The sequence below is a fragment of the Mus musculus genome, chromosome 10 (genome assembly GCF_000001635.26).
Source record: "Mus musculus strain C57BL/6J chromosome 10, GRCm38.p6 C57BL/6J".
NCBI classification, from domain to species: Eukaryota; Metazoa; Chordata; class Mammalia; order Rodentia; family Muridae; genus Mus; species Mus musculus.
In genome coordinates this window covers 24,033,687-24,061,360 of record NC_000076.6, presented here as the reverse complement: position 1 = coordinate 24,061,360, position 27,674 = coordinate 24,033,687, and the positions used below count along the sequence as shown (strand labels likewise).

At 40.9% G+C, this 27,674-nt stretch overlaps 2 protein-coding genes and 1 pseudogene across 2 annotated transcripts; all 3 read right to left on the bottom strand.

Annotated features, from left to right (window-relative positions):
• Positions 1-10,774: 10,774 nt before the first annotated feature.
• Taar7f (trace amine-associated receptor 7F) lies at positions 10,775-11,851 on the bottom strand. The gene has a single exon (NM_001010839.1). It carries the CDS (start codon positions 11,849-11,851, stop codon positions 10,775-10,777), a length of 1,077 nt encoding a protein of 358 aa, NP_001010839.1.
• Positions 15,095-15,813, bottom strand: Gm6884 (predicted gene 6884; annotated as a pseudogene).
• On the bottom strand, positions 22,671-23,747 carry Taar7e (trace amine-associated receptor 7E). The gene has a single exon (NM_001010835.1). It carries the CDS (start codon positions 23,745-23,747, stop codon positions 22,671-22,673), a length of 1,077 nt encoding a protein of 358 aa, NP_001010835.1.
• Between the last annotated feature and the right edge of the window lie 3,927 nt (positions 23,748-27,674).

Sequence of the window (27,674 nt, the reverse complement as noted above, 5' to 3'; positions counted from 1 at the left end):
TGGAAGTCCAAGGATCTAGCAGTTACTCAGTCCCACATGGCAAGCAGATGAGGGAGCAAGAGTGAGACTCCCTTCTTCCAATGTCCTTATATTGTCTCCAGCAGAAGGTGTAGCCCAGATTAAAGGTGTGTTCCATCACACCTTCAATCCCAGATGACCTTGAACTCGGAGATTTAATCTTCTGAAATCCATAGCCACCATGCCTCAAGATCTCCATACCAAGATCCAGATCAGAAACTTCTATCTCCAAGCCTCCAGATAAGGGTCACTGGTGAGCCTTCCAATTCTGTAGTTCATTCCAAATATAGTCAAGTTGACAACCAGGAATAACCACTATAGTTACTTGCCCTTTTTCCCTTACTGCTTTTAATATTCTTTCTTCATTTGGTGCATTTGGTGTTTTGATTATTATGTAATGGAAGGAATTTCTTTGTGTTTCTTCTTTAAGGACTTCTACCTGTTTAGCAGTGTTTTCCTGTAATTCTTTAAGGGCTTTTTGTGATTCCTCTTTAAGGCCTTCTACCTGTTTAGCCGTAATTTCCTGTATTTCTTTAAGTGAGTTATTTTTTTTTTTTTGGTTTTTCGTTAAGTGAGTTATTAATGCCCTTCTTAAAACCCTCCACCAGCATCATGAGATATGATTTTAAATCAGAATCTTGCTTTTTAGGTGTGTTGGGGTATCCAGGACTTGCTGTGGTGGGAGTGCTGGGTTCTGATGATGCTGAGTGGTCTTGGTTTCTGTTAGTAAGATTCTTATGTGTCCTTTCGCCATCTGGTAATCTCTGAAGTTAGTTGTTATAGCTGTCTCTGGCTGGAGCTTGTTCCTCCTGTGATTTTGTTAGCCTCTGTCAGCACTCCTGGGAGTCCACCTCTCTCCTGAGTCTCAGTTGTCAGAGTACCCTCTGCAGGCAAGTGTGCAGAGGTTTGGATCGCTGCTCTGTCTTTTGGCTGAAGATGAAGGCCCAAAAGGACCTTGTCCCAGAGCTATGTTGCTTCTGCTGCCCATGCCCATGAGTTCTCCTGCACAGACTCTTTATTTACATTTCAAATGTTATCCCATCTCCTAGTTTCTCCTCCAAAAATCCTCTATCCCCTCCCCCCTCCCTCTGCTCCCCAACCCACCCACTCCCATTTATTGTCCTGGCAGTCCCCTATACTGAGGCATAGAGCCTTCACAGGACCAAGGACCTCTCCTTCCATTGATGACCTACTAGGCCATCCTCTGCTGCATATACAACTAGAGCCACAAGTTCTACCAGGTTTTCTTTCCTTAGTGGTATAGTTCCAAGGAGCTCTGGGGGTACTGGTTACTCCTCCCAGGGAGTCCCTGTGTCATGAGGTGTGAATCATAAAAGAAACTTTGCTTTGATAATTGTAATCACTAAGTTCTTATGTGAAATGCTTTCTCTGTGCTGAGCCACTTTATACAGGTGTTTCTGTCTCTCACTACCAAGGATTTCTCTCAGTTCAACAGTGTTGAAAGAGCCCAGGTCAGTATTAGAGTCCGGTTTGATGTTCATAAACCTCCCTTCAAGTTTTATAAGGCCCAGGACAAAAGAATGAAGGAAAGAAAGGCTATTTACTTTAAAATACGGGGAACCATCTGAGAGGCCTGAGACATCAGGCTCTTCCCTGTCTTTTGTGTTCTCCTGGTGTTTGGTGTTTGGTGTTTTCAATGCTTCCCGACTGTTGCAATTACTTTTTAAATGGCATGACAAAGAACCAAAACCAAAACATGTGATTTGGGCTCACAGTTCCAGAGGGTTAGAGTCCATGGCCATCATGGTGGGGAGTGTGGCAGAAGGCAGGCATGGCACTGGAGTAGTAGTAGTTGAGAGCTTACATCTTGATCCATAAGCACCAGGTAGAGAGAGCTAACTGAGATTGGCAAGGGTTTTTGAAACCCCAAAGCTCACCCTCCGTGATGCACCTTCTCCAACAAGACCATGTCTCCTAACATGTCTCCTAATCCTTTCTAAAGTGTTTCACCACCCGAGGACCAAATATTCAAACATACAAACCTAAGGGGGCCATTCTCATTTAATCTACCATATAGCTACAAAGGGTTGTTTTTATAAGCAATATGAAAAGCCTCACAGATGCCTACGTCCTCTGCCCCACAGCTCAACCTGTGTGTGTCACAGACACTGATATATTTACTTCCTGCCCATGCTTAAACTATACATCATACTCATGATGGAGAAAAGGAAGTAGACCCAGACAGCTTCCCTTTTCATAGACCTGCCTCTTCAACCTCAGAAAGACAGCTGACTGCAAAGGAATTGTCATCGTTATAGCACAAGTAACCTGGTTTAGGGAGGGTGGAGAATTGGCCTTTATAATTAGGGTGACAAAATATTTCTGACACCAGCCTCGGCATGGTTCTGAGACTCATTGGGAATACACAACCACAATTCTGTCCATGCATCCAGGTGGGTAGAGACTGTCAGGGTGGCTAGTGTGGAAGGAGCAATTTCAAGAAACTCAGAGGGGTAGGTGACTGAACCTATGAAAAATGAAGAGATGGGGTATGTATGTATGATACAGAAGCATTATCCTGTTGGAGTCCATTAAGTAGAAATTGAACAAAAATATTTCTAAGATAAGATAATAAATAAATAATAATAAATATAAATAAAAATAATAAATAAATACAAAGGAACAAATAAATTCAAAGCAACACTTTCAGACACCAAGGTCCAATTGCAAGGCTCCACTACTACCCCAGTTGCAGGCTTCTGGCTTCTGGCCCAACAACAGTTCTTACTCCATTTCATATATTGTTATATCTTGGTAATAGCAATTCAGTGATGAAGTTAAGAATAGCGGGTACTATGCTTTATTGTATGACCACCAGCTACAGGGGGTGGAAGGTGAGGGCCAGGAAACTACAACATCAGCATCTTTTCTGACTCAGAATCTTGCACTCTGAATTTATCAGAGTATGGGAAGCCCAGAGGACAACGAAGAGCAGAAGCCCCAAGGAATTTTTTTTGTCTGTGAAGATAGCTTCCTTTGATCTCATAAGCCAACTATCAGCTGGAAGATAATAAATACTTTTTTCACAGCAGTGTGTTAAAGATTGAAATAGAAAAATAACCTACCAATGGATACAGAAAATGTGGTACATCTACACAATGGAGTACTACTCAGCTATTAAAAAGAATGAATTTATGAAATTCCTAGCCAAATGGATGGACCTGGAGGGCATCATCCTGAGTGAGGTAACACATTCACAAAGGAACTCACACAATATGTACTCACTGATAAGTGGATATTAGCCCCAAACCTAGGATTCCCAAGATATAAGGTACAATTTGCTAAACACATGAAACTCAAGAAGAATGAAGACTGAAGTGTGGACACTATGCCCCTCTTTAGAATTGGGAACAAAACACCCATGGAAGGAGTTACAGAGACAAAGTTTGGAGCTGAGATGAAAGGATGGACCATGTAGAGACTGCCATATCCAGGGATCCACCCCATAATCAGCATCCAAACGCTGACACCATTGCATACACTAGCAAGATTTTATCGAAAGGACCCAGATGTAGCTATCTCTTGTGAGACTATGCCGGGGCCTAGCAAACACAGAAGTGGATGCTCACAGTCAGCTAATGGATGGATCACAGGGCTCCCAATGGAGGAGCTAGAGAAAGAACCCAAGGAGCTAAAGGGATCTGCAACCCTATAGGTGGAACAATATTATGAACTAACCAGTACCCCGGAGCTCTTGACTCTAGCTGCATATGTATCAAAAGATGGCCTAGTCGGCCATCACTGGAAAGAGAGGCCCATTGGACACGCAAACTTTGTATGCCCCAGTACAGGGGAACGCCAGGGCCAAAAAGGGGGAGTGGGTGGGTAGGGGAGTGGGGGTGGGCGGGTATGGGGGACTTTTGGTATAGCATTGGAAATGTAAATGAGCTAAATACCTAATAAAAAATGGAAAAGAAAAGAAAAGAAAAGAAAAATAACCTACCAAAGAGGAAAAAGGTGTTAAAAACACATTGGAATGATATTAGGAGATAACAGTAGGAAAGCAAGTATTAAAACTGCTCCTTGCAAACCGCAACTCAGTTAATCATCGCCCTCATTCAGGTAACTGTCTCCCTCATTCAGTTAACCACCTTACTCGTTCAGTTAAACGCCTCCCTTATTCAGTCCATATCTGAGTGTTACTGTCACCTTTTCTTCCAGTGGTAGATATGCAATAGCACAGAATGTTGGGTTTAAAGAAGATAATTAACTTTGCTTATATTAATTATATATCATTACATTCATTATCACACAAGAAGTGGAAAGGGGGAGATGAAAATAAGATAATTTTGTAGCCAGTTGTGTCTGCTCACACCCCCTCGTGTGGGCTCCCTGTCTGTATTAGGCCCCTGCTGATTGCCTCATCTTCAGTACTCCATGGGAAGCATAAAGGCCCCACACACAGGAGGCTCTCACACCAGGCTGGCCTCTTTCTGTTTCCCTTTCAGCTCCTGCATGGACTCCATACAGACTCTGCCAAGGCTCCATGTCGTCCATGTGTGCTCTGTGTCGTGTGGAACTCACACTTCTTTATTACATGCCAGAGAGGGCTAATGGAGGTTTCGCCTCTTTACTCAAATTGCATTCTTAATTCTTCCTTTCTTCTGCTCCAAATATACACAGGGAAAGTTAAGAAATATTGCAGAATAAGGACGCATAAGTGGGGAATAAAGCTTGAAACTTCTTGTCAGTATCGTCTTCAAAGTTATGAATGTCCTTTAGACAACATGACCATTTCAAAATCCCACAAAGTTTTCTGTCATGGGGACTTCCAACAGGAATTGGGAATGATCCACTGAAAACCCTATATCTTTGGGTTGGGGGCAGTATTCTCTCAATGGAATGAGGTATGTACCATATCAGAGAGCTTGCACTTGTTTGGAGACCACACTGACCCCTTCTTACATGACCCCACATGACTACTCGGTAAGGTATTTTCCTAGTACCAATATCTCTTTGTTTCATCTTTCTTAGTTCTGGACATTGAGTGGGTTTATAAGACAGGGGGTGCTTTCCCAATAGCATCCCTGCTGGAAGGCATCTATTGTGGAGAATGACATATGGGCATCCAATCAAAGTAGTCTATTGTGGACAATGACACAGGTATTTAGCTCTTAGCTCTATTTAAAGGTCAGGCACTTTGGTGAGTATATAGACAACACAAATTGGACTTTTTTTTTTTTTTGGTGGGGAGGAGGTTACAAATGTCAAGGGGGCTGGGAAGGAGTGGGAAGAAAACACGGAAGGGGCGTATGCTGTGAAATTCCTTAATGAAAGTATCATGTTGTAAAAAGAGAGAGTAAAGAGAATGAAAATTACAAGATATGCTTCTCTGATTTGGAAATCAGCATAGGCAGGAAAGGTAATGTGCTAAACTGCACATGATTTTGGAGTTTTAATTTAAATTATATTCGGACAGAACTTTAAATATATAAACTAGCGGGTAGGCAATGGAGTCCATCTAGTAGCTTAATAAAAGATGGTGAATGGACAGAGGGAGAGTAAATAGAGAAGTGAAAAAAAAAAACCCACGATAAAGCCACTTTGTGTTTGTGATTCACCAAATGTAGACTAAATTAAACTAGAGACACATTTAACTAGTTAGGCTCATGGTGCAAGTAGAGATAAGGAGGATTTTGATGGTTAAAGATTGTTCTTTGTTCATTTTCTGAACACTTTAAATGCTCTACAGCACACTATCACAGGTTTCAAGATATCTTATTTAACATAAATAGCTGATTAAAGTTAGTATTTTTAGTACATCTTAAATTTCTATATTTGGGCTTGCATTATCAAAAGTTAACCTTATTGTGGTGAATATGTTCAAGATGTCCTCACTTGATTCCCAGGTTCATATTCAGACTCCGTATCCCCAAATGGGAGGAGCAAATGGCAGGCAGCAGTCAAAAGAATCTCTAATATCCTGAGGGTAGAGCATAGCCCTGAGATGACATCAGTTTCTGGACCATGCTACAGCCTGAGAAGTATGGAGGAATGACTCAAGTCACATGGAGCTCAAGGCCTGGATATTTTCTGATAAGTGATGGAGCAATTTCCAAGCTCAATAATTAAGTGGTTAATTCAGTGTCCAGGACCTAAACATCACACTGACTAAATGCAAAGTTTTATTTATACTATTCCTAAATTCTCATTGAAATTCTTTAAGACACATCCCTGAAAGATCAAAAGCAAAAGTGGTCAAATTAATGGATAAAACAATAGTACACACATGCCTGCACATGTGCTCATGCATGGACACACACTGACATAAATACACATACATAGATAAATACACACATACAGGTACATTCACACATATACTCATTTACATACAAACACATGTACATATATGTATATACACATACACATATATACTCAAACACAAATACACACACATTGAGATATTTAATTGTATTTTTAATGAAATCATATTTTCCCTTAAAAAAATTATGTGACATTTACTTGTTGAAAAATTATACTAAAGTGAGGATACCTCAGCCCCACTTGGGAGGGAGAAGGAAACAATGACAAGGGGAGAGGGAGGGAGGGACCTAGAAGGCAAAGTGGATGGAATTGGGGGAAAGAGGGGATTATGATGGGGTATTATGTGGGGGAAAAGGACTGAAGCCCTGAGGGGCAGCAGAAAGAATGGAAACAGGCACCCTAGGGAGGTAGGAGGTTGGGGGGACCCTCCAGAATGAATGTCTCAGGACTCAAAGGGAGGGACCTTAGATGAAATGCCCTACAGTGGGGAGAGGGACCTTGTAGAGCACACCTCCAGCAGAAAGACTCAGCATCAAGTAAGAGATGGGGTTACGATCCCACAGTCAAAACTCTGACCCATAATTGTTCCTGTCTGAAAGAACTGCAGGGATAGAAATGGAGAGGAGCCTGAGGAAAAGAAGGTTTCCCAAGGCCTGACACTATTACTGGGGCTATGGAGCATCCACAAAAAGGGGCCTAGCATGACTGATCTCCGAAAGATCTAACAAGCAGTTGAAAGAGTCAGAGGTAGATATTTGTACCCAATCACTGGACAGAAGCTACTTACCACTGTGGTTGAATTAGGGGAAAGGGAGGGTAACCCTGTAGGAGGACCAGTAGTCTTAATTAACTTGGACCCCCGAGATCTCTCAGATACTGGACCATTAACAAGGCAGTATACACCAGCTGATATCAGGCCCCCAACACATATACAGCAGAGGAATGCTGGGTCTGGGTTCAGTCAGAGATGCTGCACCTAACCCTCAAGAGATGGACAGGAGGCCCCAGGGAGTTTAGAGGTCTGGTGGGGTGGGGGCTGGGAGGTAGGGAAATCCTCATGGAGACAGGGGGCAGGGAGGAGGTATGGAATGTGGAACAGTCAGAGCACGGACTGGGAGGGGAATAAAATCTGGAGTGTAAAAAGATAAATAAATAAAAGATTAAAAAAAGAGATATGTAGGGTTATTATTAAAGAAGTATCTAACACCAAAAAAAAAAAAAAAAAAAAGAAAAATTTTACTAAGTAACTGGGCCTTGTTCTTCTTTTGATGGGAGAAATATTGGGGAGCACTGTTCCCATTAGTCTCTGAGATCAGTGTGGTGCAGGCTCACATCTGATTACAATGACATTAGGCATGAGCCTCGGCCTCTTCTGACCTAAGCACACTCACTAACAGAGGAACAATCCTACCTAATTTACCACGGTGTGGTGAAGAGTCAATGAGCTCTTCTTACTGAAGCAATCTAGAGCACAAAGTAAACACTCTACAAGATCACATACGCGCTTCAGAAGGCTTGAGTTCCCTCCTTCATGTTCTTCCAGTTCCAGACTCTGTTTGCTTGTTACTGGATAGCTTAATAAATGGTCACTGAAACAGGACTCATGCTAGAACCAACACACGCAGAGGAAGTGCAGAGAATAACAATGCACTAACATGTTCAAATTTATACTCAGTTTTCCAGTGCATAGAAAAATATTCAGAAAAGTATATTGGTTAAGGACAGAACATGGTAAAATTACTTGTCTATAGTGTGTTTGAAAGGTGTCTTAGTCAGTGTTTGTACTGCTGTGATGAATCACCATGACCAAAGCACCTTAGGGAGGAAAGAGCTTATACTTCCTGTTTAGTCTATGAAAGAAGTAGGGGTTTGAACTCACACAGGCCAGGAACGTCTTAAACGTAGGAGCTAATGCAGCGACCTGAACACTTACTTGCTAGCTTGGTCTGCTTTCTTATAAAACCCAGGAGATCCAGCCCAAGAATGGTACCACCCACAATAGCCTGGGCCTTCCTCCATCAATCACTACGAAAAGTCATTACAGCTGTGTCTTATGGAGGGCTGTCCTCAATTGAGGTTTCCTCCTTTCATATGCCTCTGGCTTGTATCAAGTTGATATAAAACCACCAGCCATATCCAGGGATCCATCCCATAATCAGCCTCCAAACGATGACACCATGGCATACACTAGCAAGAGTTTGCTGAAAGGACCCTGATATAGCTGTCTCTTGTGAGACTAGGCCGGGGCCTAGCAAATACATAAGTGGATGGATCCTCACAGTCAGCTATTGGATGGATCACAGGGCCCCCAATGGAGGAGCTAGAGAAAATATCCAAGGAGCTAAAGAGATCTGCAGCCCTGTAGGTGCAACAACATTATGAACTAACCAGTACCCCCGGAGCTCTTGACTCTAGCTGCATATGTATCAAAAGATGGCCTAGTCGGCCATCACTGGAAAGAGAGGCCCATTGGACATGCAAACTTTATATGCCCCAGTACAGGGGAATGCCAGGGCCAAAAAGTGGGAATGGGTGGGTAGGGGAGTGGGGGGGAGGGTATGGGGGACTTTTGGGATAGCATTGAAAATGTAATTGAGGAAAATATAAAATAAAAAAAACATTTAAATTAAAAAAAAAAACACCAGCACAAATGACTACTAATAAAGGAATTGCTTCTTTGGGTATATTGAACTAAACAAAAGAGTTTCTTTTGAATGCAGACAATTACAATAAGCACCAGCTACTGTTTATCTACACTGTCACTGCACTAAAGAAGGGTTACAGTTCTGTGCGTGCAGGATAAGCCACTCGAATCTAAACAGCCGAAACCAAAATAAACCGATGCTGTTTAAGGGCTGATATTAAGCAGTCTTAGGAGCCTTTAGTCATCTGTCAATCACAGACAAACTTCTTCAAACACATTAAAACAGAAAGTAAGTGAAAGGTGGTAGCTTAAGCCTTTAATCACAAGGTTCAGAACGCTGAAGCAGAGTAACTGCCTGAAGTTACAACCCAATATAGGTTAGTCTGAGCTACAGAGAAAGACTCTGTCTCATATAAAAACCAGAAAGAAGACTGCAACCAAGGGAGAGCTTTACCAGGTTAAAATGTATCTGATAGTAAATACTCTTGGTAGTTGCCAACATAGAAATTGGAGACTAGTGACTGGCAAGAGTATATGTATTAATAAATTGCCAAATACATGGAACTCAATTTTTTTTTCTTTTTATTCTTGTTACTATGTGTAAAAGTGTTTTGCTAGCATGTATGTCTGTACATCATGTGCTTCCAGTTTCAGTGGAGAACAGGACTCAAGTTAGCTATGCCTGTGAGTTGCTGTGAGATGCTGGTAATTGAATCCTAATCCTCTGGTAGAGCAGCTAGTGCTCTAAACTGAAGAACAAGCTCTCCAGCCTTAACTCTTGGAGTCTTGGAATTTTTTTTTTCTATGAAACAAAATAGTTATAAGTAGAATATGGGTTTGAGTGTTCCTCTGCTGTACAATGCTCTGTAGTTTACAGTCTAGTGAGTCACATCTAAAACATCCTGTTGGCTTGATCAAGAGCAAATTATACAGGGATTTGGACCTTTATGGAGGGGGAGTTTTAGAAAACTATCTTGGAACCTAATAGAATGAATACACAAGACTCAGGGTGGCTGCATATTCTGCTTTAGTGTTTGAGTCTTCTAAACACATTATAAATTTGGCTTTTGTCTTCGAAAACTCTGCACATCTTTACAAACTTTACAAGAGCAAGGTTTCCGCTAATTTACAAAGCACAGTGGATAAAGAATGATCAACTTTAAATCATCGATTTGAACACATACCCACTTGGAAATCTGTAGGATTGTGACCATTTCCTTCGGCGACCTTCCATAGATAGCAGGTCACTCAGCAGGTGATCCTATTGTAACACTGTTTTTATTTGCCTCTAAAAGCAACTGAGTAAATGTTAGTGAATACATAAACATCATGTCTTATTTTTCTAACCTTAAGAATCATATTATTAAGTGAGCAAATCTGAGCCTCAGTTGACAGAGTCCCATTCTTAGTATCCCCCTTCCCTGAGCAAGAAACAGCCCTTGAGAGTCTCTGTTTTATTTATATTTACTAGAAATACATTACAAAGAGATTAAAGGACTATATATTCAAATTTGAGACTTAAAAGGTTTAACCAATGTCAACAATGAGGACTATAGGAAGGCAAGGGGGAGGAGGTTCTTAGCCGGGGCAACAAAGCAAGAGTAACAAGCACAAAATACAGTGAAAATTGGTTAGACCCAAGCTCACCTAATTCTCTAATTAATCTAGAAATTAATTTTACATTTATTGAAAAAAACAGAAGCTGGATGCATGTGATGGTCACAGCTGAAGCATAATTCATTATTTTACAGAAACAGACCTGGGCACTCAGTCTCCCCAGTGATTTTCCTGCTGTGATTCTCTCCAATCCCCAACTAAACCAAGAATCTACTCAGAAAACAGATTGGTGGTTGAGGAATTTTCCCTCAAGATTTTGCCAGTAACAGTGAGTTTGATGGCTTTTCGAAACCAAGGATAAAAGAAAGCATAAATCAAAGGGTTCATGGCTGAGTTATAGTAAACAATCCAAACTAGGATTTCATACACATACGTGGGCGTGATGAACCCTAGGAAGGCATCAATAAAGGAGTCAATGAAGTATGGCAGCCATGAAAGGAGGAAGGCAGCCACTGCGATGCCCAGGGTTTTGGCTGCTTTCCTCTCCCTCTTGGCCACCCTGTCCTTGTAGCTGTCTGATGCCCTGGCAGTCTGCTTGCTCATCTTCTCAATGTTCTGAGCCTGCTGTTTAGCAATGAGGAAAATCTTAGAGTAGACAGTTATCATCACAAGGGTGGGAATGAGAAATACTGAGAAGTTGATAAAGACCCAGGTTTGATTCACTGCGATTTGACAGCCACCCACACAGGTGAGGGAACTCACTAGATCCTCCAGCCCAGCTTCACTTGCTCCTGTGTAAATGAGGGAAAACCCATAGCTGATGGACAGGAGCCAGGAGAAGGTGATGCACTTGCCAGAAACAGATGCAGTAAACCTGGTGGGGTAGGCCAGGGGGTCACTGACTGCAATATATCTATCAACAGAGATGAAGCACAAGTGGAAGAGAGAACAATAGCAGAAAGATACATCAAAACAAGTGTGTAATTTACAGTAACTGTCTCCAAAGTACCAGCAGCCCTCCACAGACCTCACCATGCTAAAGGGCATCACCATCACCCCTACCAAGAAGTCAGCACAGGCCAGGGATGCCACCAGGAAGTTGGCAGGAGAGTGCAGCTGCCTGAAATGAAGAATTGATGTCATCACCAGGAGGTTTCCACACACAGCCAGCACAGCCCCAAAGCCAAAGACTGCATAGAGGATGAGGCGAGGGCCTGGGGAGTATGGGCTTCTGACACAGGACCTGTTCAGGTTCTCATAGCACAGCTCTGCAGATGTGGCAGAGAACAGATCTCTGCTCAGGATGCTGTCTTGGTTCCAGGAAACAGTTTCATCAGCTATAGACATATATGCTATTCCAAAGATCCTCAGAAAAATTATAAATGTGTAACTACTAATACATTTTCATTTCCTAGTTAATGTATTTCCTAATTCACAGTATACCTTCCTAATGACAAGAAGACTCTTTTAAATCTATTTTAATATTTTTATGCTTCATCTATTTCTTCACATCTCAAAACTCCAGTGTATTCTGAGATGCACATTTAACTCTGACCTGCTCTTAGCAATTTCAGAGTTCTTTAACTAGTCTATATTAATACCCCAAGCATTCCTAACCCTCAGGAAAACCTCCCTAGTGATGCCAAATACAGTGTGTTCCTAGGAGTGAATCCCCATGGTGTAAGGTGAGACAAAATGCCTGTCAGTTCGCATGTTGTTTATGCCATGACCAAATTTCCCCCTGCTAATTTGCTACAATGACCTTTCTCTGTAGTATAGTCGGGTGTGATAACTGCCCCCATAGAACTTTACTGAGATTTGAAGTTCTGTTCATAGAGATGGCCTTTGCCCTTTGTGAGTAATGTTATCTATGACATTCCTATTCAAAGTGATCAAGATTCCTGCATAAAAGTTTTCTTTTCTCAAGCATTGTTCTGTGTTGACAAAACAAGATCTAGCATCACGAGAACACCCTCCTTTCTCCAGTTTCAGCTTTAATAGTTTTGCCTTGGAAAATTGAGGGCATGGACAGCCAGATTTGCTCCCGGAATGTAGCACAAGGGCTCTGTAAACAAGCAGGACTGTCTTCTCCATGGGCTCTGGGTTGTTTAAGGGGATCTCAGGAGCAATGTGCAATTTCTGTATGTCACCATTTCAAACATTTATTCACCTTCTTAGTTTCCATTTCTGTGACAATTACCCCCAAACCTACATTTATAATTTATAATATTAATATTTTGTCCGTGAAATAAAGCCAACATTTTCTTCTAATATTTTATATCTAAAAGAATTAATCATAATTTTGTGAGGGATATGGGTAATTAGTTAGAGTTTTTAATCATCCCTTTACTCCAATGTTATTTCTTCAATAAACTATTCTTATTCAATGTCTTACATTGTGGGTTTCTTTTTACTATCAATATTATATAAATATAGGTGTTTAGAAAATAAAGGCATTCATGATAGGTCATTTTTTTGTGAGTGTCCCATAGCCTCAGTAATAGTGTCAGGTCTTGGGGCCTCGCCTTGAGCTGGATCCCACTTTGGGCCTGTTGCTGGACCTTCTTTTCCTCAGGCTCCTCTCCATTTCTATCCCTGCAGTTCTTTCAGACAGGAACAATTATGGGTCAGAGTTGTGACTGTGGGATGGCAACCCCCCTCAATTAATGCCCTGTCTTTCTGCTGGAGGTTTTCCCTCTCCCCAGTGTAGGGCATTTCATCTAATGTCCCTCTGACTGCCCTCCAAAAGACCCAGCAAGCAGCTGAAAGAATCAGATGCAGATATTTGTGCCCAACCAATGAACAGAAACTGCTTACCACTGTGGTTGAATTAGGGGAAAACTGGAAGAAGCTGAGGAGGAGGGCAACCCTGTAGGAGGACCAGTAATCTTAATTAACCTGGACCCCCGAGATCTCTCAGACACTGGAACACCAACCAGGCAGCATACACCAGCTGATATGAGGCCCCCAACATATACACAGCAGAAGACTGCAGGGTCTGGGTTCAGTCAGAGAAAATGCACCTAACTCTCAAGAGACTGGTGGCCCCAGAGAGGTTAGAGGTCTGGTGGGGTGGAGGTTAGGGTTTGGGGATAACCTCATGGAGACAGGGGGCTGGAAGGGGAAATAAAATCTGGAGTTTTAAACAAACAAACAAACAAACAAACAAACAAACAAATAAATAGTTTTAAAGCAAATAAATAAAGACATTGTGACATAAAAGATTTCAGAGATAAGGGGATAAAGCTATTTTGTGTTTGCAATAGACCCAAAGTAGGATAAAATGAAACTAGAGACACACGCCACTGCTCAGGGTTCACTGTACAAATAGACATACAGAAGAATTTGATGGTTAAAACCCTTATTTCTTTTCAGAATAGATTAAATACTCCACAGCATACTATCACATAGATATTTGAGATATCTCATTTGTTTGTTGAACATAAATTGTAACTGATGCTTTGATACTATTGAATACATTTAAAGTTTTATATTTTACATGTATTATCAAAATTTAAATACATGGTAGTAAAAATGTTCGACAATAACAGCACGTTACTGGCAGTAACACCCCAAAATCTATGATATGTTGGTGGTGGAGCATGGCCATCGGCTCATCAAATAAGCTCTGGACATGTGGCCCCTGTCAAGTATGAAGGAAGGAGTCAGATCACAGAGCAGAAGTCCTAGATATTTTTTAATAACTGATGGGTCAGCTCCACATTTTAATGATCAAATTATTGAATCAGTGTCCACTACCTAATATCACAGTATATGGATACAACATTTTGCTTGCATTATTCCTAAATTTTCACCAAAATTCCCTAAAACATATTCTTGATAGGTAACTAATTAAGTAATCAAATTGATAAAAAAATACAGAATAGCACATACTCATACAAACACACACAACACATACACACACACATATATATTCTTACATATAAGAATACATACTTATATGGCCAAATACAAATCTACATATATTTACTGATTCAACAATTCAATTATTAAAAGGTAGAGTTTCTCCATCAGTTATTAGAAAATATCCAGGTCTTCTTTCCCCATGTGATCTGACTCTCTCCTACACAGTTCTCAGGCTCTTGCATGGTCTGGAGCTTATATATATATGCATCTACATATATATATATATATATATATATATATATATATATATACACACACATGTATATACATATATACATACACACACACAATAATATATTTATACATATATGCCCACATGAAAGAACACATACATAATATATATCTACACAATACACACGTATATATAAGAATATACATATATGCATATACAAATATACATATATATATACAATACATACATATGCATACAAGTATATATACATATGTGTGCACATACAAAAATACACAAAAACATATATTTTTTTACTTTATTTTAGCTTTAATTTTTATTAATGAAAATCATTTTCCCTTACAATAATCTTGTGAAATCCCCATCAAAATCCCAACACAATTCTTCAAAGACATTGAAAGTGCATACTCAAATTCATCTGGAAAGGCAAAAAAATCCCAGTAGAGAAAACCATTCTTTTTTTTTTTTTTTTTAAGAAAGGCAATTTTATTAAAAAGAAAAACAACAAAAGAGAAATGAGACCAGAGCAGAGGTTAGTCGTCCATCTGGGCCTTCAGCGTCCTGGTGGTGATCTTGTCTTTCTCAACGATGTGGACAATGATGTCCATACCTGATACAGCATCCCAGTCCACAGCATTCAGCATGGCCTAAGAAATGGTGTCAAACAGGTGTTCTGGATCCATGTCGGGCTCCCAGAGAGATTCACATATCCCATACATTTGTTCAGAGCAGGTACCACTGACTAAGATGTCATCGGTCACCATGGGGCAGCCAATGAGGTCCAGAGAGCAAATGAAGGGCTTGAAGATCTTCCAAGCCAGCAATGACAGGCTCTGTGTAGTAGGGACCAAACCACTTCTCATACAGGAGGTTGGCTACCATGCTCATGAGGGTGTAAGGCTTGATCTGCCAACCTTCTTTCAGCTCATACAGGTTTAGTCGGAACTTGAGACACTGGCAACTGTCTGGATGTTAGTGGCCAGGCCGGCCAGGCCTATGTAGAGCCTGTCACCCATGGGAAAGATCTTCTGGATGTCTGTGGTCACCATCTGGGCCTGGATCCCGAAATGCCTGTCTGCAGCAATGGCCACACAGTTCTTTCCCTTTGTGGCCATGACAGCCCCTCCATTAAAGGACATAATAGACATGATTGTGCTGGAGTGAAAGCCTGATCTCCACTGCCAAGAAAACCATTCTTAACAATAAAAGAACAGCTGCGGAGAATCACCATCCCTGACCTCAAGCTTTACTACAGAGCAATAGTGATAAAAACTACATGGTATTGGCACAGAGACAGACATGTTGATCAATGGAATAGAACTGACAACCCAGAAATAAAACCACACACTTACGGTCACTTGATCTTTGACAAAGATGCCAAAAATATACAATGGAAAAAAGAAAGCATCTTCAATAAATAGTGCTGGTCTAACTGGCTGTCTGTATGTAGAAGAATGAAAATAGACCCATATTTGCCACCTTATGCAAAGCTCAAGTCCAAGTGGATCAAAGGCCTCAACATAAATCTAGGTACACTGAATCTAATAGAATAGAAAGTGGGAAAGAGCATTGAACTCATTGACACAGGAGGAAATTTCCTAAACAGAACTCCAATGGCTCAGGCTCTAAGATCAACAATTGATAAATGGGACCTTGTGAAACTGGAAAGCTTCTGTAAGACAAAGGACATAGTCAGTAAGACAAATCAGCAACCTACAGATTGGGAAAAAAAAATCTTCACTCACCCCACATCCGATAGAGGGCTAATATCCAAAATATATAAAGAACTCAAGAATCTAATGGGTTATAAAACTAAACCAAGAATTCACAACTGAGGAATCTCAAATGGCTGAGAAGCACCTAAAGAAATGTTCAAAGTCCTTAGTGATCAGAGAAATGCAAATCAACACGACCCTGAGATTCCACCTTACACCAATCAGAATGGCTAAGATCAAAACCTCAGGTAACAACACATGTTGGAGAGGATGTGGAGAAAGAGGAAAACACCTCCATTGCTGCTGGGATTGCAAACTGGTACAACCAGTCTGGAAATCAAATCTGGAGTTTCTCAGAAAATTGGAAATAGATCTACCTGAAGACCGAGCAATACCACTCTTGGGACTATACCCAAAAGATGTTCTACCATGTCACAGGGGCACATGTTCCACCATGTTCATAGCAGCCTTATTTGTGATATCCAGAAGCTGGAAACAATCTAGATGTCCCAGGACAGAAGAATGGATACAGAAAATGTGATTCATTTATACAATGGAATACTACTCAGCAATTAAGAATGAGGACATCCTGAGTTTTGCAGTCAAATGGATGGAACTAGAAAATATCATCCTGAGTCAGGTAACTCAGACCCAAAAGGACCTGCATGATGTGTACTTACTAATAAGTAGATATTAGCACCACCCCCCAAAGTACAAAATACCCAAGATACAGTCCACAGAATTTTAAAAGTTCAACAAGCTGAAGTGCCCAAGTCAGTCCCACTTGGGAAAGAGAAGAAAGCAGTCACAAGTGGGGAGCGAGGGAGGGACCTGGGAGGGAAAATGAAGGGGGGAATCAGGAGGGAAACCTGATCTAATATTGGGTGAGGGAAAAGACTGAAGTGCCACAGACCCTCTTGGTCCCTTGTCTGCGTAGAACGGGTCTCTGGTTGCAGATGGACAAGGAATCGGTGAATAAATGACAGACAGACGCAACACAGGAGATTGTGTAGAATCTGAATGTATTGTCACAAAGTGAACACCAGTCTTATATAATACAGACAATAAAGGGGGTAGGATGTCACAGCAGGCAAAGTACATTGAAGTTAGCTGACACAAAACAAAGGAATGACTTCAAAGGACTTACAGGAACCAGGTAATATTTACAGTAAAGATAAAACAGCTCTGCTTAGGGTCAGCTAATGACAGGTAAGGATTTCACTCCCTAGACACAATTTGTGCTACTCCTTTGAGCCTTGTGAAAGCTAGCACCAGGGGGTTCTGCTCTAGCAGACCTTCTCATGAATAACACAATACCACAACCCCCATTTCCTAGGCCTTGATAAATTCTTGTATGAGTGTAACTTGGCTGTTCTTTTAAGTATCTGTGGAGAATCTACATTTGACAGAAGAATTCAACAACTTGCTTCTAATATGCAGTGTAGCCTGCTATACCTGGCTGTAGTGAAGATTCCTGTCTCAGTGGGATTCCCTAACTCTTACATGGTAAACTCACCTATTAGCTAGGCCATTGTGTATTCCCTTGTCTGGGTAAGACTGGCTATTGTCTCAAGTAAACACTCTGCAGACCAGCCCTGAGCTTTCTGGCTCTGTTCTCTGTAATGTGTCTCTACAAGAAGTAAATTTGAATGTTACTGAATAGGTAACCTTCTTACTGAATTCCTACTGAATTCCAAGTTTGTCGGCTTCAAGGATTTTCTGGGACATTGGAACACTGGCGAAGGCTTAGCTATGTCAGAATTCAATCTTTAAAGGCACTTATAATAAAATAATACTAAAAGGGAGCACGTGGATCCATACACCAGACTAACTCGGGGATAGGGTATGAATATATGGGTTATGAGAACGCCAAGGTTCCAGGAGGTGAGTTTCTCTGAAACTCTTTGCCTCGTGAGTGCTCCCAGGCCTCTCAGCCTGCCAAGCAAACTTCACTGGAGTGTGCATAGCACTGAAGCCTTGAGGGCCAGCAGAAAGAATGGAAACAGGCAATCTTGGGAAATAGGATGTTGAGAGAACCCTCCATAATGCACCAGAGACCAGAGAGGTGAGAGACTCTCCAGACTCAAAGGAAGGGATCTTGGATGAAATGCCCAACAATAGGGAGAGGGAACTTATAGAGCCCACCTCCAGCAGGAAGACAGCATCAAGTGAGGAATGGGGTTGCCATCCCACAGTCACAACTCTGACCCATAATTGTTTTCATCTGAAAGAATTACAGGGATAGCAATGGAGAGGAGTCTGAGGAAAAGATGGTCCAGTGACAAGCCCAAAGTGGGATCCAGCTCAAAGGGAGGCCCCAAGACCTGACACTATTACTGAGGCTAAGGAGGGCTCACAAAAAGGAACCTATCATGACTGCCCTCCGAAAGACCCAACAAGCAGCTGAAATAGTCAGATGCAGATATTTGTACCCAACCAATGGACAGAAGCAGCTGACCACTGTTGTTGAATTAGGAAAGGCTGAAAAAAGCTGAGAAGGACGATCCTGTAGGAGGACCAGCAGTTTCAATTAATCTGGCCCCCTGAGATCTCTCCAACACTTGACCACCAACCAGGCAGAATACACCAACTGATAGGAGGCCCCCAACACACATACAGTAGAGGACTGTCAGGTCTGTGTTCATTCAGAAATGATGCGCCTAACCCTCAAGAGACTGGAGGCCCTAGGGAATTTAGAGGACAGGTGGGGTGGGGAGTAGGGACATCCATGTGGAGACAGGGGCGTAGGGAGGAGGTGTGGGGCTTAGAGCAGTCGGAGGGTTGGTGGGAAGGAATACAATATGGAGTGTAAACAATAAAAAACAACAAAAATATAACTAATAATAATAATAATCTTGTGAAATATATGTACGCTAAATTTTTCTTTTTTGGAAACAGGGTTTCTCTGTGTAGCTCTGGCTGTCCTGGAACTCACTCTGTAGACCAGGCTGGCCTCAAACTCAGAAATCCGCCTGCCTCTGCCTCCCAAGTGCTGGGATTAAAGGCATGTGACACTACTGCCCAGCATACTCTAAAATTTTACTGAGCAATATGTCATCAGTGACGGACCTCATTCTTTTTTGTGACAGGGGAATATTTGGGAGCTGCCTTCCTCCCATAGTCTCTGAGATCAGTGTGGTGCAGGCTCATGTCTGACTATGGGGAAATTATGCATGAGCTGTGGCCTCTTCTGACCTAAACACACTAAAAGACGAACCGATTTACCAGGGTGTGAGCTGTTCTAAAGCAGTCCAAAATGCAGAGTTGACAACACAAGATGACATGCAATCTTTGGAAGGCTTCAGTTCACTCCACCCTGTGCTTCCAGTTCCAGAGTCCCCGTGTTTGCTACTGGGTAGCTCCATTAACAGACACTGAAACAGGGCTCACGCTAAAAGCAGCACAAGCAGAGGGATTGCAGAGAATAATGATGCACTAGCATGTTCAGATTTATACTCAGTTTTCCAGTACACAGAAAATATTCAGAAAAGTATAATGATCACGGATGGAACATGGTAAATTCACTTGACTAATATGGTTCCAGGAGTCTTAGTCAGGATTGCCATTGCTGTGTGTTCACAGATAAGCAGTAGGAGAAGCAGGAAGGTTGAACAATCAGGGGAACCTTCACTGTGCAGGAGACCAAACAAAATACTGCATTCCACCCAGAGAGCTGAGAGTGGATGTTGTTAGTGTCCTGGTGACATTTTTGCTAGCAGTAGAGGCAGACATGTCCCAAGTCCTGCAGAATGTTTATCCTAGAATTTTCCTCACTGAATTCATCTGTAGCTCCCAGGTAATAGAACCCGCCCTTGAGGGAGATGTCACATGTACTTAATACCGTGTGGACCTCTATGCTGTCACAACTAGAGACCACACTAGATTCTAGACCTTTTAGTTGGACAACACACGCTCATGTACTTTGCAAAGGAGTTTCTCTGTATTCCCATATTAAGCTTTATTGTGCATCTTAGAACAGAAGTGGTTGTTGCCTGGAAACCTTTATCCACGTTATATTGTGTTTAAATATGCTGGCAGTAAATGTCCAGGCATGAACTACCTAAACTTTGTTCTAGGTTGACTAAGTTAGTCAGAACCAAGTTTTCATTCTCCACTCTTGCAGGTTCTTTTCCCTGCCTGCTATGACACCCCCAGGGACCCCCTCAGCTGTGATAAATCACTATGACCAAGGCAGCTTTTGGAGAAAATGATTCATTTCAGCCAACACTTCCAGTTAACATGCCTTCACTGAGAGAAGTTAGTCAGGGACTCAAACAGGTCAGGAACCTGGAGGCAACAGGTGATGCAGAGACCATGAAGGGATGCTAAGTACTCTCTGGCCCAGCATGGCTTGCACAGCCTGCCTTCTTTTACAACCCGAGAGTCCAGCCCATGGTGGAAGCCACCCACCATTGGCTGGGCCTTCTCCCATTAAGAAGTGCCATTTCAATCACTAAGAAAATTCCTTACAACCAGGCATTTTCTCAAATGAGGTTTCCTCCTTACACATAACTCTAGCTTTGGTCAAGTTGATATAATACAAGACAGCACAAAAGGCTACTGAAAGAGGAACCTCTGCTTTGCTTATGTTGAACTACACATTAGTGTTTCTTTTGAATGCAGACGATTACAGTAAGCATCAGCTAGTCTAAAGCTTTTGTTTATCAACACTGTCACTCAAGTGAAGACAGTTGTGTGCATGCAGGATAAGCCACTGGAATCTAAACAGCTAAAGCCAAAATAAACTGATAGTGTTTAAGGGTTGAACTGAAGAGCCATGAGCAGGGGACATTAAGGAGTCTGGGGAGCTTTTGGTCATCTGTCAGTCTCACAAGGACAGACTTCCTCAATTGTAGTAAATAGAAAGTAACCCATGGGTGGTAGTTTAAGCCTGTAAGTAACACTCAAAAACCTGAGGCAGGGGAATTGCCTGCAGTTATAACCCAATATAGGTTAGTCTGAGCTGCAGAAAAAGACTGTCTCAAATAAGAATGAGAAATGGAATTGCAACTGAGGGAAGGATTTCAGCTTTAAAAATCTGACAAAAAGATATCATACATTATTAATAAACAGTCTTCATGTTTGTTCACATGAAATTAAAAATTAATATCAAGAACATTTCTTATGTGTTGACAACTTTGTAACTGCCTATTTCGCCCTTTATCTTCATGTTTTCTTCTGAACACCTTATTAACTTTGCTTTTGTGCATATCTTTGAACACTTCTAAACATCTCTAAGAACGGGAAAAACAAATAAGTGAGGGATCAGCAAATTTATAAATCATAGTGAATAAACAATGATCATCTTTAAATCTTTAATTTAAACATATGATAATTTAAAAAGGTTTAGGATTGTGAGCGTTCCTCTGTGTGTGTGCTCCCTCAAAAGCAGCTCACTGAAGAGATATTACAATTTGTGACACTCTTTATTTTCTTCTGTAAACAACTGAGTAGTTGTTAATTAATACACTTTCAATGAGCAAAGCTGGATCTCAGTTACTATATCCTTGCCCCTTTCTGAGTAAGAGATGGCTCCTGTGCTCCAAACACTTCTGCAACACCCTACCCCCCAACACACACACACACACACACACACACAGAGAGAGAGAGAGAGAGAGAGAGAGAGAGAGAGAGAGAGAGAGAAAGAAAAGGCACAGATAGAAAGACATCAAAGAGAGCCCATAAGCGTTGAGATAATGTTGCTGGTCTGTAGCTCTTCACAGTTGATAGCTAATGATGGTAGGAATGGAATGGACTCAGGTTGTAGTGCTGGCCCCTGGAAGTTAGACCATGTACCAATGAGTATATTTCCAGCACAAATTGTACTTGGTGTATTTTTTAAAAATATTCATTTATTTTTGGCTGGGGAAAGGCAAAGAACAGGAGGGAGAACCTGGGAGCAAGAGAAAGCAAGGGTAGTCAAGGTACATTGTGCAGCATTGTGTCCCAATTAATCAATAAAAATATTATGGGGGAAGAAAAAGAAAAATACTACTAAGACCTTTAAATATTATATATTAAAACTTGAAGGAAAAAGTTTAACAAATATGACCATTAGAATTTCAGAAGGGCAGGAAAGGGGACTACTAGCTATGGATATAGGGAAAATAATGGACACAAACCAGCACAAATATCAGAAGAATGAATTAGATCTGAATCCTCAGATTTCACCAAAATGAAAAATTAATTGTACATTTTTAAAAGACGTTAGATTTATGTGTTTGGGTCACGGCAGAAGCATAATTCATCACTTAACATTAAGAGATCTGGGCACTCAGTCTCCCCACTGGTTTTCCTGCCGTGAGTCTCTCCAATCCCCAACTAAACCAAGAATCTACTCAGGAAACAGGTTGGTGGTTGAGGAATTTTCCCTCAAGATTTTGCCAGTAACAGTGAGTTTGATGGCTTTTCGAAACCAAGGATAAAAGAAAGCATAAATCAAAGGGTTCATGGCTGAGTTATAGTAAGCGATCCAAACTAGGATTTCATACACATACGTGGGCGTGATGAACCCCAGGAAGGCATCAATGAAGGAGTCAATGAAGTATGGCAGCCATGAAAGGAGGAAGGCAGCCACTGCGATGCCCAGGGTTTTGGCTGCTTTCCTCTCCCTCTTGGCCACCCTGTCCTTGTAGCTGTCTGATGCCCTGGCAGTCTGCTTGCTCATCTTCTCAATGTTCTGAGCCTGCTGTTTAGCAATGAGGAAAATCTTAGAGTAGACAGTTATCATCACAAGGGTGGGGATAAGAAATAATAGAAAGTTGATAAAGACCCAGCTTTGATTCACTGCAAGTTGACAGCCACCCACACAGGTGAGGGCACTCACTAGATCCTCTAGCCCAGCTTCACTTGCTCCTGTGTAAATAAGGGAAAACCCATAGCTGATGGACAGAAGCCAGGAGAAAGTGATGCACTTGTTAGAAACAGATGCAGTAAACCTGGTGGGGTAGATCAGGGGGTCACTGACTGCAATATATCTATCAACAGAGATGAAGCACAAGTGGAAAATAGAAGAACTACAGAAAGATACATCAAAACAAGTGTGTAATTTACAGTAAATCTCCCCAAAGTACCAGCAGCCCTCCACAGACCTCACTGTGCTGAAGGGCATCACAGTCAGACCCACCAAGAAGTCAGCACAGGCCAGGGATGCCACCAGGAAGTTGGCAGGAGAGTGCAGCTGCCTGAAATGAAGAATTGATGTCATCACCAGGAGGTTTCCACACACAGCCAGCACAGCCCCAAAGCCAAAGACTGCATAGAGGATGAGGCGAGGGCCTGGGGAGTATGGGCTTCTGACACAGGACCTGTTCAGGTTCTCATAGCACAGCTCTGCAGATGTGGCAGAGAACAGATCTCTGCTCAGGATGCTGTCTTGGTCCCAGAGAAAACTGTCATCACCTGTAGCCATGTATGCTATTCCAAAGATCCTCAGAGAAATACAGGATGTAATTCCTAGTGCATTTTGATTTCCTGAAAGAGTTGCTCCCTATTCCACAGTAAACCTTCCAAATGACATAAAGGTTCTTTAAGTCTGTTTTAATTTTTTTCTCTGCTTCATCTATTTTTCACTCTTCAAAAGCAACAGTGTTTTCTGCGATGTACATTTAAATCTCACCGGTCATTATCATACTCAGTCTCATTTAACTAACCTACCATAAGCCTACTAATGCCATAAGCACTCTTAAGCCTGAGGAAAGCCCCTTAATGAAGCCAAATACAATATATCCCTAGCTCTAAATCCCCATGGTATCAGGTTAGGTGAGAGCTTGTCAGTATGCATGTTGTTTACACCACAGCGAAATTGTCCCCTGCCAATTTGCTAGTGCCGTTGACCTTTTGGTATAATGTAATTGCATGTATTACCTGCCCTACTGGAACTTTACCTAGAATCTGAAATTTTTTCATTTCTTAGAAATGGCCCTTACCCTTTGTGAGAATTGTTATCTATGACATTCCTATTCAAAGGGATAAAGATTTCCACATAAAAGTTTTTTGTCTGCAACATTGATTTGTATTAAAGCAACAAGATCTAGCATCCTGAGAACACCCTCCTTTCTCCAATTTAAGCTTTAATATTTTTGCTCTGTAAAATTGAGGGCGTGGACAGCTAGAATTTGTTCATAGAATGACGCAAGCGTACATTAAGACAAATTGGTGTTTCTTCTTCATCAGCTTTGTTTGATTTAAGGGAATCTCACGGGTGATGTGCAATTTCTACACATCACCATTTCAAACATTGATTCAGCCGGGTGGTGGTGGCACACGCCTTCGATCCCAGCACTTGGGAGACAGAGGCAGCCAGAATTCTGAGTTTGAGGCCAGCCTGGTCTACAAAGTGAGGTCCAGGACAGCCAGGGCTACAGAGAGAAACACTGTCTCGAAAAAACAAAAAACAAAAACAAAACAAAACTAACATTTATTCAACTTCTTAGTTTCCATTTCTGTGACATTTATCCCAAAACCTAAGTTTATAATTTATAGTACTGCTATTTTGTCCAAGAAGTAAAACCAATGTTTTCTTCTAATATTTCATATCTAAATGAATTAATTATATTTTAGTGAAGGATATCAGTAACTTATTTAGTAGTTTTTAAATATCCCTATTCTCCAATATTATTTTTAAAATAAGCATTTTCAGGTCTTTTTCTACATTGTGGTTTTTTTTAATATTACAACATTGTTGAAATATTAATGTTTGCAGAACATAAAGACAACATTGCTGTGTATTATTACATAGAATATACAAAATTTCAGAGATAAAATGATAAAGCCATTTTGTGTTTGCAATAGGCCCAGTGTAGTTTAAAATGAAACTAGAGACACACACCACTGCTCAGGATTCATCATAGAATTAGACACATGGAAGAATTTGATGGATAAAGTCTCTTTCCTATCCCTTTTCTGAATAATTTAATTTCTCCACAGCACACTAACACATTTGAGCTATCTCATTGTCTTGTTGGACATATATAGTAATTGAGGTTTTGATACTTTTGACTACATCTTAAGATTTTATATTTTGGCATGCATTATCAAAAGTTTTATTTTTTGTAGTGAAAATGTTCAACAAGCTGTCATAACTAGTTCCTTGAGTTCATATTATTGAGTTCATATTATGACACCATATTGTAAAACACTATATATGATGACATGTAGAATTTCTATATGGTGCCATGCAGAAATTGACCATAGACCCTGAGATATGGGCAGCACCCCCCCAGAATCTATGATATGTTGGTGGTGGAGCATGGCCATCGGCTTATCACATAAGCTCTGGACATGTGGCCCCTGTCAAGTATGAAGGAAGGAGTCAGATCACAGAGCAGAAGTCCTAGATATTTTCTAATAACTGATGGAGCAACTCCACATTTGAATAATCAAATTATTGAATCAGTGTCCACTACCTAACATCACACTAACTGAATATAACATTTTCCTTGTATTATTCCTAAATTCTCACTGAAATTCCTTAAGACATAGCCCTGAAAGAAAACTAACAGAAGTCATCAAAAAAAAAAAAAAAAAAACCAAAGCAAAACAAAATAAAACAGAAAAGCCCATACACATATACCCACATATCCAAACACACACACATACACACATATATATACATACAAAAATATATACATTTATGAGCACTTACAAATGCACACACATGTATAAATACACATACATATATGTATACACATATATGCATAAATATATTCATGCATATTCACATACAGATACATACACACATAATTATACACATTTATACATATGTGTATTCACATACAGATACATACACACATAATCATACACATATATACATATGTGTACATACAAAACATATATGCATATACAAATATGCACATATATACATATACCTACCCACATACATCAAGAATATATATACATAAATATGCACATACCTGTATATTCATAATACCCAGATATAGATAGATTTTAATTCTAATTTTATTAATGAAAATCATTTTCCTTTACAATAATCTTGTGAAATATATGTGCTCCAAAATTTTTACTAAACAACTTTTTATCAGTGATGGGGCCTCGCTGTTTGTGATGGTAGGAATATCTAGGAGCAGCCCTCCTCCTGTAGTCCCTGAAATCAAGGTGGTAAAGGTTCACATCTGACTATGATGATATTAGGCATGAGCCTTGGCCTCTTCTGATCTAACCACACTCTAACATAGGAATAATCCTACCTGATTTACCAGGGTATGGGGAAGAGTCAATGAGCTCTTCGAACTAAAGCAGTCCACAACACAGAGCAAACACTCTACAGGATTACATGTGATTTTCTGAAGGCTTAAAGCTCCCTTCTTCATGGGCTTCCCTTTCCAGAGTCCCTGTGTGTAGCTCCATTAACAGACACTGATACAGGGCTCAAGTAAGAAACCAGCACAAGCAGAGGTATTGCTATTGCATATTCAGATTTATACTCAACTTTCCAGTGCATAGAAAATATTCAGAAAAGTATATTGATTAAAGAGGAACATGGTAAAATGACTTGATAGATGTTCAGTGTGTCTTAGTCAGGATTGCTATTGCTATGTGTTCCCAGATAAGCAATAGGAGAAACAGGAAGGTTGAACACATAGGAGCACCTCCTCTGTGCAGGAGATGAAACAAAATATGAAATTACACTCAGAGAACTGAGAGTGGATGTTATTAATGTCCTGGTGACATTTTGCTATCAGTAGATAGCAAATAATCCCATAATTCCCTCACCATAATTCCCTCATAATGTTCTTTTTTCTCTCTCTCTTAAACATTTTTCTTAGATATTTTCTTAATTTACATTTCAAATGTTATCCCCTTTCCTAGTTTCCCCCCGAAAAACACCTATCTTCTAACCCCTCCCCCTGCTCACCAACAAACTCACTCCCTCTTCCTGGTCCAGGCATTCCCCCACACTGGGCCATTGAGCCTTCACATGACCAAGGGACTCTCCTCCCATTGATGACTGACAAGGCCATCTTCTGCTACATATGCAGCTAGATCCATGGGTCCCTCCATGTGTACTCTGGTTGGTGGTTTAATCCCTGGGAGCTCTGGGGGTATCACAGAGACAGCTGAACTCTGAAGAGTTCTGACACAACTAGGATCACAGGAAGGACAGGCTTCAGTCCGATATACCAACAGCAGGTAGCACTAGAGATAATCAGATGGCAGGAGGCAAGCATAAAAACATAAGCAACAGAAACCAAGGTTACTTGGCATCATCAGAACCCAAGTCTCCCACTATAAGAAGTCCCAGATACACCATCACACGGGAAAAGCAAGACTCATATCAAAAATTACTTCTAATGATGATGACAGAAGACTTTAAGAA

Coding starts and splice junctions, on each gene's coding strand:
- Taar7f (NM_001010839.1), bottom strand. CDS start 11,851: ATGTCTATAGCTGATGAAACTGTTTCCTGGAACCAAGACAGCATCCTG.
- Taar7e (NM_001010835.1), bottom strand. CDS start 23,747: ATGGCTACAGGTGATGACAGTTTTCTCTGGGACCAAGACAGCATCCTG.